Source organism: Anomaloglossus baeobatrachus (assembly GCF_048569485.1).
Source record: "Anomaloglossus baeobatrachus isolate aAnoBae1 chromosome 5 unlocalized genomic scaffold, aAnoBae1.hap1 SUPER_5_unloc_10, whole genome shotgun sequence".
Taxonomy (NCBI): Eukaryota; Metazoa; Chordata; class Amphibia; order Anura; family Aromobatidae; genus Anomaloglossus; species Anomaloglossus baeobatrachus.
The window spans coordinates 34,880-49,366 of NW_027441785.1; the positions used below are offsets into that span (position 1 = coordinate 34,880).

At 43.8% G+C, this 14,487-nt stretch overlaps 1 protein-coding gene across 1 annotated transcript in view; it reads right to left on the minus strand.

The window, feature by feature from the left end:
• Nucleotides 1–4,811: 4,811 nt before the first annotated feature.
• LOC142258781 (uncharacterized) overlaps nucleotides 4,812–14,487 on the minus strand; it is a gene marked incomplete at its 5' end in the record, with an annotated part of 71,115 nt that continues 61,439 nt past the window's right edge. Inside the window, one exon of the mRNA XM_075331379.1 lies at nucleotides 4,812–5,402. Within this exon, the coding sequence (XP_075187494.1) occupies nucleotides 4,812–5,402 (591 nt within the window). The remainder of the gene's footprint in view (nucleotides 5,403–14,487) is intronic.

A 14,487-nucleotide genomic window follows, 5' to 3' on the forward strand; every position in this document is an offset into this window, starting at 1 on the left:
AGATGTTCTGTGTTTCAGCTTGTATTTGAATATTTGGTTATTGATTTTTTGATGTGCTCAGTCATTTAAAACTCTTTTTTCCCTTTATTTTTTTTCTCCTTTCTGCTCCCTCTTTTTCTTCATTTTTCAAGTGTATTGTTTTTAGCTTGAACAAAGTCGTATTGTAGCGTTTGAAACACGTTTCTTTCATCATGATTTTAATATCCAATTCTGAATAAACTTGAAATTTTATAATTACGTTTATAATTGGAATTACATTTGGTTCAATGGACAGTCCTTGCTTCAATTGAGTCAGTGGGTGAGCAGATAATCCCTTCCCTTTTCCTATTCATGTGCTAAATATTTTAAGGCTAGTGAACAACCCTCTACGCTAACTTAGGTTGGTGACAAAGCGGTGACCACATGGGCAACATCTATAACAATTTCAGGGTATAAAGGAATGGCCTCATGCACAGTCAGTCTAGATGAACAGTTGAACTCTTCTACTTTGAGAGCAAGTGAAAAAGTGAAAAATTTTGCTGATGTATGGTCAGTTTGCTGTGGGAGTCAAATCTTTTTCCCTGAGGCAACGCTTTGCTGCTCCATGTCATCCAAATACTTTTCAAAATTAAACTCCTCATCTGATGAGGCTGAAGATACCGCAGAAGTAGCACTGGCAGGATCCAAGTCCTCTTGCTTTAATGCACACACACTGATTACAAGCAAACAGCTCACAGGTGAGGATGTTACCTTTATTAGCCATTCAATCCCATTTGTGTCAACATCTGTGCATGTTATCAGGCCAAAATCACCAGGGTGTGTGAACTTTTCATTAGGGTGATTTGCATGTTTTTGATTGTCATTATGATTTAAAAAGAGAAAACACAGTAGATGACAATAAATGGCTTCATACAACCACTATCCATGAGTGGAAAAAAAGTTTTTGTGTTATCATTCATATTCTCTGAAAAAAGGCCAAGAAAGCAAAAAAATCTGCAGAGGTATGTAAACTTTTGAGCACAACTGTATACAGACATTATGAGACATTAGAGAGTAACACAACACATACCAAGAGAAGTGAGGTTCCTGCTCGCAAGCTTTACAGTCTATGAGGAAGGAGGGAAGGCACAAAAGGTAAAAGGTAAAAAGTGCTTGTATTGTACGTTCCAGCCATCAATATAATAAATAGGGGATTCACATTTTGCTACATGAACTAGTCACCAGCCAGTATGGGAACAATTGCATATACAGAGGGCTATTAAATGCATATAGGGTGTGAACAGATGATAAAACAAACAGAGAAAAGGTATGAGACTGGGTCTTTGTCCCTGGAGCTTTTCTACTCGGTATAATGAGACTCACTGATCTTATTCATATAAAAAGCGTCTGAGTAACATAGAAACTGCCTAAATATGAGGAGCTTGTCTGATCGATAAGTCATTGTATAAAGAGCTATAGAGACAGCGCTATTCTTCTGTTTAACATATGTGATGTTGCTGTAGCCCTAATATTTCTGTACATGGTCTATGTGTCTGAAATTTGTAGCCGCTTGCTTTTTTATATTTTTCTAGCCCCTTGGGGCCATGTAATGTCATTTTACCTTTTGCAATATGCCGCTTTTTGAATATTATGAGCAAGTTTGTAATAAAGCCTGGAAAGATTTTACTCCGAGTGCATTGGAGCTGGATTTTGTTTTTCCTTTTTCTGACACCATACCAATAGCAGCCGCTGGCCAATCAGTGCCCCCCCCCCTCCCGACGTTGGCATATGGCAACTGCCATTGGTTTAGCTGTAGAGAGATTCTCTGCCTTGCGCGGGCCATTCATGCAACTGAAGAAAAGCTCAGATGGGGGGCCCTGCACATCCACCATTGTCAAGATGTCTAGGAAGCAAGAAAGAGGACACTGAGGGAATGACATACAGGTGAGAAGGATTTTTTTTTGTGTATGTGAAGGACAGCATAATAAGGGACATTAGTAGAGGATGAGACATTGCTACAAGGGGTGAGCATATTCTACAAGGGGACAAGGATGGATACATTACTACAAGGGGACAAGGATGGGCACACTACTACAAGTGAACAAAGATGGGCATATTACCACAAAAGGACAAGGGTGGGCACATTACTTCAAGGGAAGAAAGATAGAAACGATACTACAAGAAGAGTACCAGGATGGGCACATTACTACAGGAGGACAAGAATGGGCACGTTACTACAAGAAGATGACAAGGATGGGTGCATTAATAGAATCATAGAATCATAGAATATTAGAGTTGGAATGGACCTCCTGGGTCATCTAGTCTAACCCCCTGCTCAAAGCAGGATTCACTAAATCATCCCAGACAGATGTCCGTCCAACCTCTTTTTAAAGACATCCATTGAAGGAGAACTCACAACCTCTTGTGGCAGACTGTTCCACTCGTTGATCACCCTCACTGTCAAAACGTTTTTTCTAATATCTAATCTGTGTCTCCTCCCCATCAGTTTCATCTCATTGCTTCTTGTCTTTCCTTGAAAATGAGAATAAAACTGATCCCTCTAAAGTGTGACAGCCTTTAAGATATTTGAAGACAGCTATTAAGTCTCCTCTCAGTCTTCTCTTTTGCAAGCTAAACAATCCTAAATCCTGTAACCGTTCCTCATAGGACATGGTTTGCAGACCAGTCACCATTCTGGTCACTCTTCTCTGAACTTGCTCCAGTTTGTTGATGTCTTTTTTAAAATGTGGTGCCCAGAACTGGACACAATATTCCAGATGAGGTCTGACCAAAGAGGAGTAAAGGGGGATAATTACTTCACGTGATCTAGACTATATGCTTCTGTTAATACATCCTAGAATGGTGTTTGCCTTTTTTGCTGCTACGTTACACTGTTGACTCATGTTCAGTCTGTGATCTATTAGTATACCTAAGTCTTTTTTCACACATGCTTTTGGATAGCTCTATTCCTCCCATGCTGAATATGCTCTTTTCATTATTCTTGCCAAGATGTATGACTTTGCATTTCTCCCTGTTAAAAACCATTCTATTAGTTGCTGCCCATTGTTCCAGCTTGTTTAGATCTTGTTGAATCCTCTCTCTTTTCTCTAGTATTAGCTATTCCTCCTAGCTTTGTGTCATCAGCAAATTTAATCAGTTTACCCTTAATACCTTTATCTAAATCATTGATAAAGATGTTGAACAACACGGGGCCCAGGACAGATCCCTGTGGTACCCCACTTGAGACAGTCTTCCAACTGGATGTGCAGCCATTTATGACCACTCTTTGACTCCGATCGCTAAGCCAGTTACGAATCCAACTAACATTTGCATTACTACAAGGTGACGTGGATGGGCACAATAATACAAGGAGACAAGGATGTGCACATTACTACAAGGGGACGAGAATAGACACATTGCTACATGGGACAGGGATTGGCACATTGCTACAGGGGACAAGTATGGACACATTACTCACGATGAAGACAAGGATGGTAACATTACTACAGGAGACATGGATGGTCACAGGAGGGGGTGTGGGAGGACCTAGCGTCACCTGTTACAGGTGCTCAGGGGGGAAAAAACAGAGAAAAAGGAGATATCCCCGGCACACTGTTATGTTTCCCAAATGAAGTCCAAGAAAGAGTCTTGATATATATTCCAATTTTTATTTTTCAGAAGAAGGGAATAATAGTACAATTTGCAGAGAGTCCACCTAAAAACGTTTCGGCCTAACCTCGGCCTTCATCTGGTCGGACAGACTGACTAAATACGTGGGAGATCCCTGGGGAAGAATGCTGGTATGAGCGAGGATATCTAGTTATAAGGATAGATGAGGATAGTCAGTAATATAAATTTATCATAGTTATCATGATTCTGTATATGAGAAAGGGCTACCGCCTCTGCTTATGTGCACGTTTTCGTGTCCGTCAAGGTAAGGCAGGATAACAATATGGATTGCAAAAAAGAGCAATATGGAACCAGGTCTGTATGTAGTATAGCTGAATCAAACTAGTGCATTTGGCACATTAGTCAGCACTTAGCATGTAACTAAATACCGTTGCAGGAAAATGCAGAAAAATGAATCTAAAGTAGACCAGGTGTGTTGTGCAATGGGCGTTTCCTTTGCTAACTCTCTGCTTATTTAAATCCTGGTCTGATAAGCAGGCTTTGCCGGATGTCAGTTCTTTGTATCACCAGCCTGCTTCATTCTGCTCCACACCACATCTACCCCAGATAAGTGCTTGCTATTTATTTATTGTTTGGTTCTTTTGCTCTTATCTGGGTTTGTCTTTTGCTGTTGTTGTTTTCAGTTTATTTGCATGGAGGGATTTTCCCCCTCAGTTGCTTGGCTGGGGAACTCCTTGCAGTTCTGTTTGGAGTATAGCTCCTTTAAGTCCATGTGTTTGTGGCTTGTTGAATTTGTTATGATTCTTGTTTTCTGTTCATTGGTATGACAAGAGCACCTGGTATAGGACGGAGTTCAGATCATGCGATCTGAGGGCCTTTTTGTACTATCAGGAATTTGGAATTTTGTAGGGTTTTTCTCTGGTCACCATCAGCCCCTTTCCTGTCCTTTCCTATGTTAGTCAGTGGGGGCCTCACCTTTTGCTAATCCTGTCATCTATCTGTGTATTGTGTTTTTCCTATATCACCGCAGTCTTTGAATGTGGGGGGGGCTTGCTATTCTTGTCTATTTTCTGAGGCAGGGAGTTATTCATCTTTCCTACCTTTAGGATAGCTAGTTCTCCGGCTGGGTTCGCGGTGCACAGGATGTTAGTTCACCCCTCGGCTACTTCTAGTTGTGATGGTTAGTAAGAGGATGGCGGCCAGATTAGTTGCCAATGCTCTTGTCACCTTTTACCAATGATTTGTGGTGATCTTCCATAGTTCCGGATCATAACAACAAGGTATGATTTTTGGTTAAAATGTTTACCACATTCTGAACATGAAAACGGTTTCTCCCCTGTGTGAATTATTTGGTGTCTAACAAGACTTGATTTATCTGCAAAACATCTCACACATTCTGAACATGAAAAAGGTTTCATCCCTGAGTGAATTCTCTGGTGTATAACAAGATCTGATTTTTGATTAAAATGTTTCCCACATTCTGAACATGCATATGTCTTCTCCCCCGTGTGAATTCTCTGGTGTATAACAAGATTTGATTTTTGGTTAAAATGTTTCCCACATTCTGAACATGAATATGGCTTTTCACCCGTGTGAGTTCTTTGATGTGAAATAAAATGCGATTTCTGTGCAAAACATTTCCCACATTCTGAACATGAAAAAGGCTTTTCTCCCGTGTGAGTTCTTTGGTGTGTAACAAATTCCGATTTATGTGCGAAACATTTCCCACATTCTGAACACGAAAAAGGCTTCTCCCCTGTGTGAGTTCTCTTGTGTCTAACAAGATTTGATTTCTGGTTGAAATGTTTCCCACATTCTGAACATGAAAAAGGCTTCTCCCCTGTGTGTATTCTTTGATGTGTAACAAGAAATAATTTACGCGTAAAACATTTCCCACATTCTGAGCATGAAAATGGCTTCTCCCCTGTGTGAGTTCTCTGGTAACTAACACACTGAAGAAAATCTTTTCTCCCTTGTTTGAATATTTTGATGGATTTTTTCATATTCTGAAGTTGAAAATGGCTTCTTTTCTGTAAGAATACTTCTAATGACTTTTATTCTTCTTAATAGCCTGTGATGAATCAGAAGGTAGGACCTGTTTAATTGAATCAGATGATAGATCTTTGCTGTAAGGAGATGATAGTATATCTGAAATAGAGTCACTCACTTCAATTATATCTTGTGTGATAGATATCAAGGTCATCTGATGTAAAAATTGAAGATGTCAGTTGTCCATCTGATTTAATAGTACAGTCATCTGCCAAGAATAAAAATTATTTTAATATCAACACATTTAAGGATATAATTAATAAAATAGCTAAAGAAATGGCAAGTTATGCAGCAAATTTTAATCATTTACTAAAACAAAGACTGTACACAATCTAATAGTAGACGTCGGAACAGGAACTAGTAGAACATAGAGTTCAACCTCTTTGTTCACTTGGCCTCCTGTATATTGGAATAATAAGCCACCAAATAATATTTTAGAAGCCAAAATTATACAAAAAAAATCGATTACTTCAGTGAAAAAAATGGAGGGACGATGGTTGTACCTGACAACTCTTGATTATAAAGAGATATAGTTTCATAATCCAATTCAACAAAATCCCAAAGCCAAAAGTCCTCGATGCTTCTCAGCGTTGCAGTGGCCCACACATTATCAGTATCTACATGTTTAGCATTGCCACAGGGAAGAACCCACATAAATATTTACAGTGTGAGTCTCGTGGAGCACAAGCTGGGCACTATGTGTTGGACAGTAAAATGGCAGATTTACAATTTTCACTCTACAACATCCACTCCATGCTAATTTCCAGAGACTGCCAGTGGGGTCAAGGTAGTCATTTAGACTAAAGCAGAAAACGGTAAATGCTATTTACTGACTATATGTTGCGGTATCGTTTGTTTTAAGAGCCTCCAAATACAATATTTGATCACTTCTAATTGTTGTAAATTTTTAACAAATTTCTGAATTTTTTTTTTAAATAAACGGAAAACATTACAATGGTCATTTTTCTGGAGTGGAATTTAAACACTTTTTCTTTTTATCTAACTGTGTAGCAAGGATTTCTAAGGCTGCTTTCACACATCCGGCTTGAGCTCTGCGGCTCAATCCGGCTGTGCAAGCTATGCAACGGATGCGGTGAAAACACCGCATCCTTTGCATACGTTTTTCCTTTGCGGCCAGTCCGGTTTTTGCCGCTTGCGGCATGCTACTGAGCATGCGCAGTGGCAAAAACCGCATGCGGCGGCCGGATGCGGTTATTGCCGCATCGCGCCGCATCCGGCCGCCATAGGCATGCATTGAAAAATGCGCCGCATCGGCCGAATGCGGCGCGATGCGTTTTTTTTTGCCGCACGAATAAACGTGCCAGGCAACGTTCCATCCGGCCACCGCATCGGCTAAATCTGCCGCATGCGGCAAAAACCGGACGGAACGCAAGGCCATGCGGCACAAATTAAAGTCTATGCAGGAAAATCGCAACCGGCAGCAAAAAAAAACGGTTGCGATTTTCCTGCAAAGTGCCAGATTGTGCCGCATAGCAAAAACCGGAGGTGTGAAAGCAGCCTAAATCAGAGATGATTAATATAAATATACCGGGGGCCGAAGCCTTGCACCTTAGTTCTACATTTCCCTTTAAATGGCGGAATGACCACATCAAATATTTAGAGATCACTAAATACTGTAAATTTTTTATCTCTTCTTTGTGATATTGAGAACGATTTATTGAACTGGTCCGAGCTCTTGGTTTCATCGTTCAGTAGGGTTAATGTGCTGAAGATAGACATTTTACCAAGGATCCATTACCTCTTCCAGACAATCCCCTTCAACCTACCCAGATGTTCCTAAAACTTAAATCTTTTTCTTCCAAGTTCATTTGGGAACCTTGAGGTCCAGGCTATCACACTGTCATGGATATGACACAGTAACCAGAAGAAGGGTCACCTCAACTAGCTATCATAGTAGGGGCTGTAAACTAATAATGGAGAAGCTCCGCTAGAACCAATAGGGTTGGTGTTCAGAAAAAAACACTAATATAGTAGAAAAAAAATTTCTGGGACACATAAAAATTCACACAGGATATTATGATATACTAGAAATAGGCCCAATGCTATCGTATCGGGAGTGCGGTGAAATGAACTTCTGTCTATGCTTAGTGGTGCTGACAGGAGCACTGGACGTGTGTCACTGTTTGCGCTTTCCAACATATCTGTTGTATGTCATTTTTCTGCATTTGTGTATTGTATGTGTTGCGTCATTTGACCTCTTTCACCCCTGTGCACTGTCTCTTCATTGTTGTGTGCTGTATATTGGTATCTGGTGTTGTGTTTCTTGAGCTGTGTTCACTATGTGGTGTCTCCCCGTGTGCTGTGTGTGTGTTTACACTATATGGTCTCTTCAAAGCTGTCGTGACTATAATTGGAGTCTCTCTCTCTCTCTCTCAGTGCCGCCCGCCATGTCTCTCTCAGTGCCGCCCTCCATGTCTCTCTCAGTGCCGCCCTCCATGTCTCTCTCAGTGCCACCCTCCATGTGTCTCTCAGTGCCGCCCTCCATGTGTCTCCTAGTGCCATCCGCCATGTGTCTCTCAGTGCCGCCCGCCATGTCTCTCAGTGCCGCCCGCCATGTCTCTCTCAGTGCCACCCTCCATGTCTCTCTCAGTGCCACCCGCCATGTCTCTCTCAGTGCTGCCAGTGTTACTAATCGGCGCCGCCATAGCCGCAAGCAGCCTGCTGTGGTTCCTGCGACGCTCAGGCGCCGGTCGTCGTTTTTGGCCGTGCCTCGGGTCATTCAGCTGGCTGCTTTCTCCTCCACGTGTAAGTGTGGTGAGACAGCTAGTGCGCATGCGTGTGACGATTTACCCCAGTCAGAGCCTAAAGCGGGCTTTACACGCTACGACATCGCTAATGCGGAGTCGTTGGGGTCACGGAATTCGTGACGCACATCCGGCCGCATTAGCGATGCCGTTGCGTGTGACATCGATAAGCGATTTTGCATCGTTGCAAAAACATGCAAAAACGCTAATCGGCGACACGGGGGTCCATTCTCAAATCTCGTTACTGCAGCAGTAACGAGGTTGTTCCTCGTTCCTGCGGCAGCACACATCGCTGCGTGTGACGCCGCAGGAACGAGGAAGCTCCCCTTACCTGCCTCCCGGCCGCTATGCGGAAGGAAGGAGGTGGGCGGGATGTTACGTCCCGCTCATCTCCGCCCCTCCGCTGCCATTGGGCGGCGGTTCAGTGACGTTTCAGTGACGTCGCTGTGACGCCGCACGGACCGCCCCCTTAGAAAGGAGGCGGTTCGCCAGTCACAGCGACGTCGCCGGACAGGTAAGTATGTGTGACGGCTGTGGGCGATGTTGTGCGGCACGGGCAGCGATATGCCCGTGTCGCGCAACAGATGGGGGCGGGTACCCACACTAGCGATATCGGGACCGATATCGCAGTGTGTAAAGTAGCCTTAAGTCCAGTGTTTCGCCTAGTGAGCATGCTCAGCCTGATTGTGTCATTTCTGAGACTAAGTCCTCAGTGCAGGCTACTGAGCATGTTCCAACAATTAATGCGAAAAGCCTCTTTGCACAGGTACTTGGACTTCGTGCCGTGTATAAGTCCTGTGTTGTGCCTACTGAGCATGCGCAGGCACATAGTGCATCAGAGGCTAGGTCCGGTAAGGACCTCACTGGGCATGTCCGTGAGGTGGGAGGCCCTGATAGGGCAGAGGGCATCAGGTGTCCTGATGATGTGGCCACTCCGGACTGGACTGTGGAGGCCTGCCCCTATGACCTGGCACCTCACCGTTGGTCGTCAGACGATGACTGGTGAGGTGTTTGGGGCGTGGCTGCTATGAGGTCATCAATGACGCGGCAGTTCTGGTGACATCGCTGATGACATAGCACTCTGCTATTGGACCTTGGAGGTGTCATTGTGGTCCACCCTGGGTTTGAGGCGTACCCAGGTTATAAAAGGGGCTGGAGACAACATGGAGGGGCGCAGTCTTCTCATATGCTTGTTCTGAGTGCACCGTCATGTATAGAATTCATGGCGGCATAAGCCTTTGTTGGGAAGAGGTAGGTAGGGTTAGGCGAACGGTACCTGTCATGCCAAGATTCGTAGCTCAGCACATCAGGGTCAGGCGCCGTATGTCCCTCCTGCTGTTCCAGTTTTGCTGTAGCAGCCAAGTGGCGTTAACTGGGCTGCGGCTGCTGCATCACCTGTCCGGTTGTGGCCCATACGAACACGGACAGCGTACATGCTGCGCCATCTGTTTGGTTGTGCCCCCTACGTGCACGGACAGATTACCCCTGTGGAGTTAACAGGGAGTTCCTGGGTTGGGTGTGTGAACCCTGTTATCCTCCTTGGCTTCCCAGTCAACGCTACTGGTGTGACCACCTGGCCTGATGTGTCCTTCACACACGTGGCCAGTGGAGTTGTGACCAGAAACGCTAATCGGAGGATCGCTCGGCCTGACGTCTTACACACGTGGCCGACAGGGCGCTGTCGCAGCGGTCTTCTCGGTCAACGCTACCTGGGTATATTCTTCAGAAACATATTAAATAAGGAGAAAAATAAGAACAAAACAAAAAAATGGAGGGTGAAATGTTAAATATTTTTTTAAGTTATTAGATATAAATAGTATCAAACAATTGGATGCTAAAACCAGATATAAGGACAATGGGAGCAAAAAATTGCGTAATAGACTGCACAAGGGAGACAGAGCTAGAGGGTAAGGGCCCCCCTCCCAGAACAGCACGACCTCCTGTAGATATAAATGGTAGAAAAAGGGGGGGGAAGCTGGTACAGGTGTTCCTGGCTAACTATATAAGCAATTCAATATAGTGTAAAGTCAAATAGCATCTTTTAGGCTAATGTGAGACACCATATATAAAACATGACAATAAGAGGGGAACCTGGTGAATGGTACATTATAAACCAACAGAAGTTCCAATAGTTACCTATGATGGTCTCACTGTGAGACACTGCCCCTGGAAAAAGCGCCTTTTTGCGAAACGATCGTTGGGGGACCCCCCTTCCACTCACTGCGACCATATACCATCATAGGTAACTATTGGAACTTCTGCTGGTTTATAATGTACCATCCCTAAGACCTTTCTTTATTCTCCTGGCTTTATACTTTCACCACATGATTAATATTTAGTGGCTTTTTGACCTGGCTGGTATACTTTTTTATGGGAATTGGACATTTAATTATATTACAGATATACACTCATCTTTGTGTTTGTCTATCCCATCTATATACTCTTAACCTCAATCCACCAGGTTCCCCTCTTATTGTCATGTTTTATATATGGTGTCTCACATTAGCCTAAAAGATGCTATTTGACTTTACACTATATTGAATTGCTTATATAGTTAGCCAGGAACACCTGTACCAGCTTTTCCCTCCCCTTTTTCTACCATTTATATCTACAGGCGGTCGTGCTGTTCTGGGAGGGGGGCCCTTACCCTCTAGCCCTGTCTCCCTTGTGCAGTCTATTACGGAATTTTTTGCTCCCATTGTCCTTATATCTGGTTTTAGCATCCAATTGTTTGTTACTATTTATATCTAATAAATTAATAAAATATTTAACATTTCACCCTCCATTTTTTGGTTTTGTTTTTCTTTTTCAACTGGTCACCATCCGGCCTGATGTGTTCCCTGCACACGTGGTCGGTATAGCGCCAGCTCCACGAAAACGCTAACTGGGTTGTCATCCGGTCTGACGTGTCTTTACACAAGTGACCGGTTTCCTGGGTTATCTGAAAGCCATCCAGCTCTATATTCTCCGCCTAACCTTCGGGTTGCCAGCAGCTCCTTTGTCATCTGGAGCACGGTGGGCCCCGACTGGCGATTGGGATATTTACCCCCTTGTCCTGATCTGCCGGTCCCCCCGTAACAGCCAGACATGTCTCTCTCAGTGCCGCCCGCCATGTCTCTCTCAGTGCCGCCCACCATGTCTCTCTCAGTGCCGCCCACCATGTCTCTCTCAGTGCCGCCCGCTATGTCTCTCTCAGTGCCGCCCGCGATGTCTTGACAGGTGAGTATCAAGCAGTGTGTACGTGTGTGTGTCTGTGTGAAGACATATGTGTGTGTCTGTGTTCAGTGTATACATTCATGTGCGTCATGTGTGTGTATGTGCTCAGTTCAGCAGCACGGTGGCTGAGTGGTTAGCACTACAGCCTTGCAGCGCTGGGGTCCTGGGTTCAAATCTCACCAAGGACACCATCTGCAAGGAGTTTGTATGTTCTCCCTGTGTGCGTGGGTTTCCTCCGGGTACTCCAGTTTCCTCCCACACTACAAAGACATACAGATAGGGACTCTAGATTGTGAGCCCCAATGGGGACAGTGTTGCCAATGTTTGTAAAGTGCTATTGAATTAATAGCGCTATATAAATGAATAAAATTATTAATTATTATTATTATCCATGTGTGTCTGTGTGTATACATATGTGTGTAGTGAGGACGTGGAGCATCGTGGGGACAGCATCAGGGAGATCGTCAGGGCCACCATGTCTCATTGCTCGCCCCAACATCTCTGAAGCCATAGCGTTGTCAGGCAAGCGCAGACACCTCCTTTCTCCTCCATCAGATCACAAATGTGTGATCGAGGCGCGGCTGGTACTACACATGCATGGGAAGAGCGGTGACGTCAGTGCCACGGTGCATGCTGGAATAGGGTTACAGAAACTGGCGATTATGTCTGTAGATAATATATGTTTATTCTGCAAAAAAAGTCAAACTCCCTTTTGCCACCATTTCGGCTCAGTGGTGAGCCTTTGTCAAGGTAAATTAATCCTTAGGTAGACAAATGAATTAATATTTTGCAGAGATAGGGCATAAAAAATAAATTATGTACCCAGGGAATAAGAAGAAGCAAGGAGAGCCAGTGAGACCAGTAAAGGTAAGTGCAAGGATCAGTGTCCGGTGTATAGCCTGTCAAATAGCAAACTGTCCCTTATTTCAGATGTATGCATGCCAGCTGGTGGAAAGGTCTGGACTGCCAGCGTGGCCCTAACTCCTGAGTAGCCCTGGTCCAACACCTCCAGGGGGGGCCAAAACAGGAGTAAACAATCCAACAAATACCAACAGAACAGACAGGGAATAACCAAGACTTAAACTCACTGCAAGCACACACAGGGAAAACGATAATACGTGCTCAGAGAGCAATAAAGTACAGGGAGAAAAAAAACAAAACAAGGATATTTCCACAGCACACCAAATAGCATATGACAGTTCATATTACCATGAAAAACCTCTTAAAAAACAATTTTATTAAATATTCATTAAAATACTCCCAATCTAAAAACTTTGGGGTCATACCCAGTAGTTCAACACTAGACAAAAAGTCGTGATTGTGAATAGTGTATAAGGTCGTAAAAATAGGGCAGTAGGCCAAGGGCGTGCGCCCCCCGTTCGTGATTTTTAGGGGGTATCGCAATATGGGATGGAGGGACCTAGTATTCCCTAATGTTTATCCCAACCTGGCAACGGAGGTGAATACACCTTAAAGTTTTTGGGTGCCCCCGTTGCTCGGTGGCTAGCCCTAAATGCCCCTGTCACTATTCCTGGCCTATAACCACCACCAGTGCATTGTGTTGGGGTGATTAAGTGGTCATGCGTCAAAAGTCCTAAGTCAAGACCTTATATAAATCAAACACAGATATTGTACATCACAAGTATTCCAGTTATATAGTTTCAAACACTATCCGCCCTCAATCATTAATTCAGCTAGTACATCATATTGTTGAGGGAGATATCAAAGGAATTTCTGGGGAGATGAAAAAAGGTCTTGACAGAAGGTATGATAAGCCCAACTGTCCTAGTACTTATCTTGCCAGGACTGTTATTACTCCCATTGCTCCCGACGCGTTTCTCCCCAATATAGCGGGGTTCATCAGGGGAGATGTGAATTGCAAGTTGTCACTATCCAAATTAGGCCATCAATCTCATGCTTCCATATGTCCTTCCTATAATTAGGTCGTTTTCAGTTACCCTCTGGGGGTCCGGCTGCTGTCCTGGATTACCCCGTCACGTGCTGATTGTAATGGTGAAGATCTCCTCCCAGATCAACAATACATCATAAGGGAGGGTCTGAAAACAGTGAGTGCTTGGAATAGCAGCGTTTCACGATGGCACTGACTACTTAATACTCAACAATATGATGTACTAGCTGAATTAATGATTGAGGGCGGATCGTGTTTGAAACTATATAACTGGAATACTGGTGATGTACAATATCTGTGTTTGATTTATATAAGGTCTTGACATAGGACTTTTGACGCATGACCACTTAATCACCCCAACACAATGCACTGGTGGTGGTTATAGGCCAGGAATAGTGACAGGGGTATTTAGGGCTAGCCACTGAGGAATGGGGGCACCCAAAAACTTTAAGGTGTATTCACCTCCGTTGCCAGGTAGGGATAAACATTAGGGAATACTAGGTCCCTCCATCCCATATTGCGATACCCCCTAAAAATCACGAACGGGGGGCGCACGCCCTTGGCCTACTGCCCTATTTTTAGGACCTTATACACTATTCACAATCATGACTTTTTGTCTAGTGTTGAACTACTGGGTATGACCCCAAAGTTTTTAGATTGGGAGTATTTTAATGAATATTTAATAAAATTGTTTTTTTAGAGGTTTTTCATGGTTATATGGTAGTATATCCTCTATTCTAGATACAAATTATATGGTTTTGACATACGACAGTTCACCAAGAGCAGGACCACCACGCACAAGACCGATAACGCTGGAGCAAAGCTAGAGCTATCTTCGGCATGTGAGGCTATGTTCCACCACTTATTATATGGCGGAGGAGGCTGTGATAGGACCTCAGAAACCTGTGACCCCAGCAGCAATTCATCAGTCAGCAGGAATTAACTCCTGCTAAACTGAAG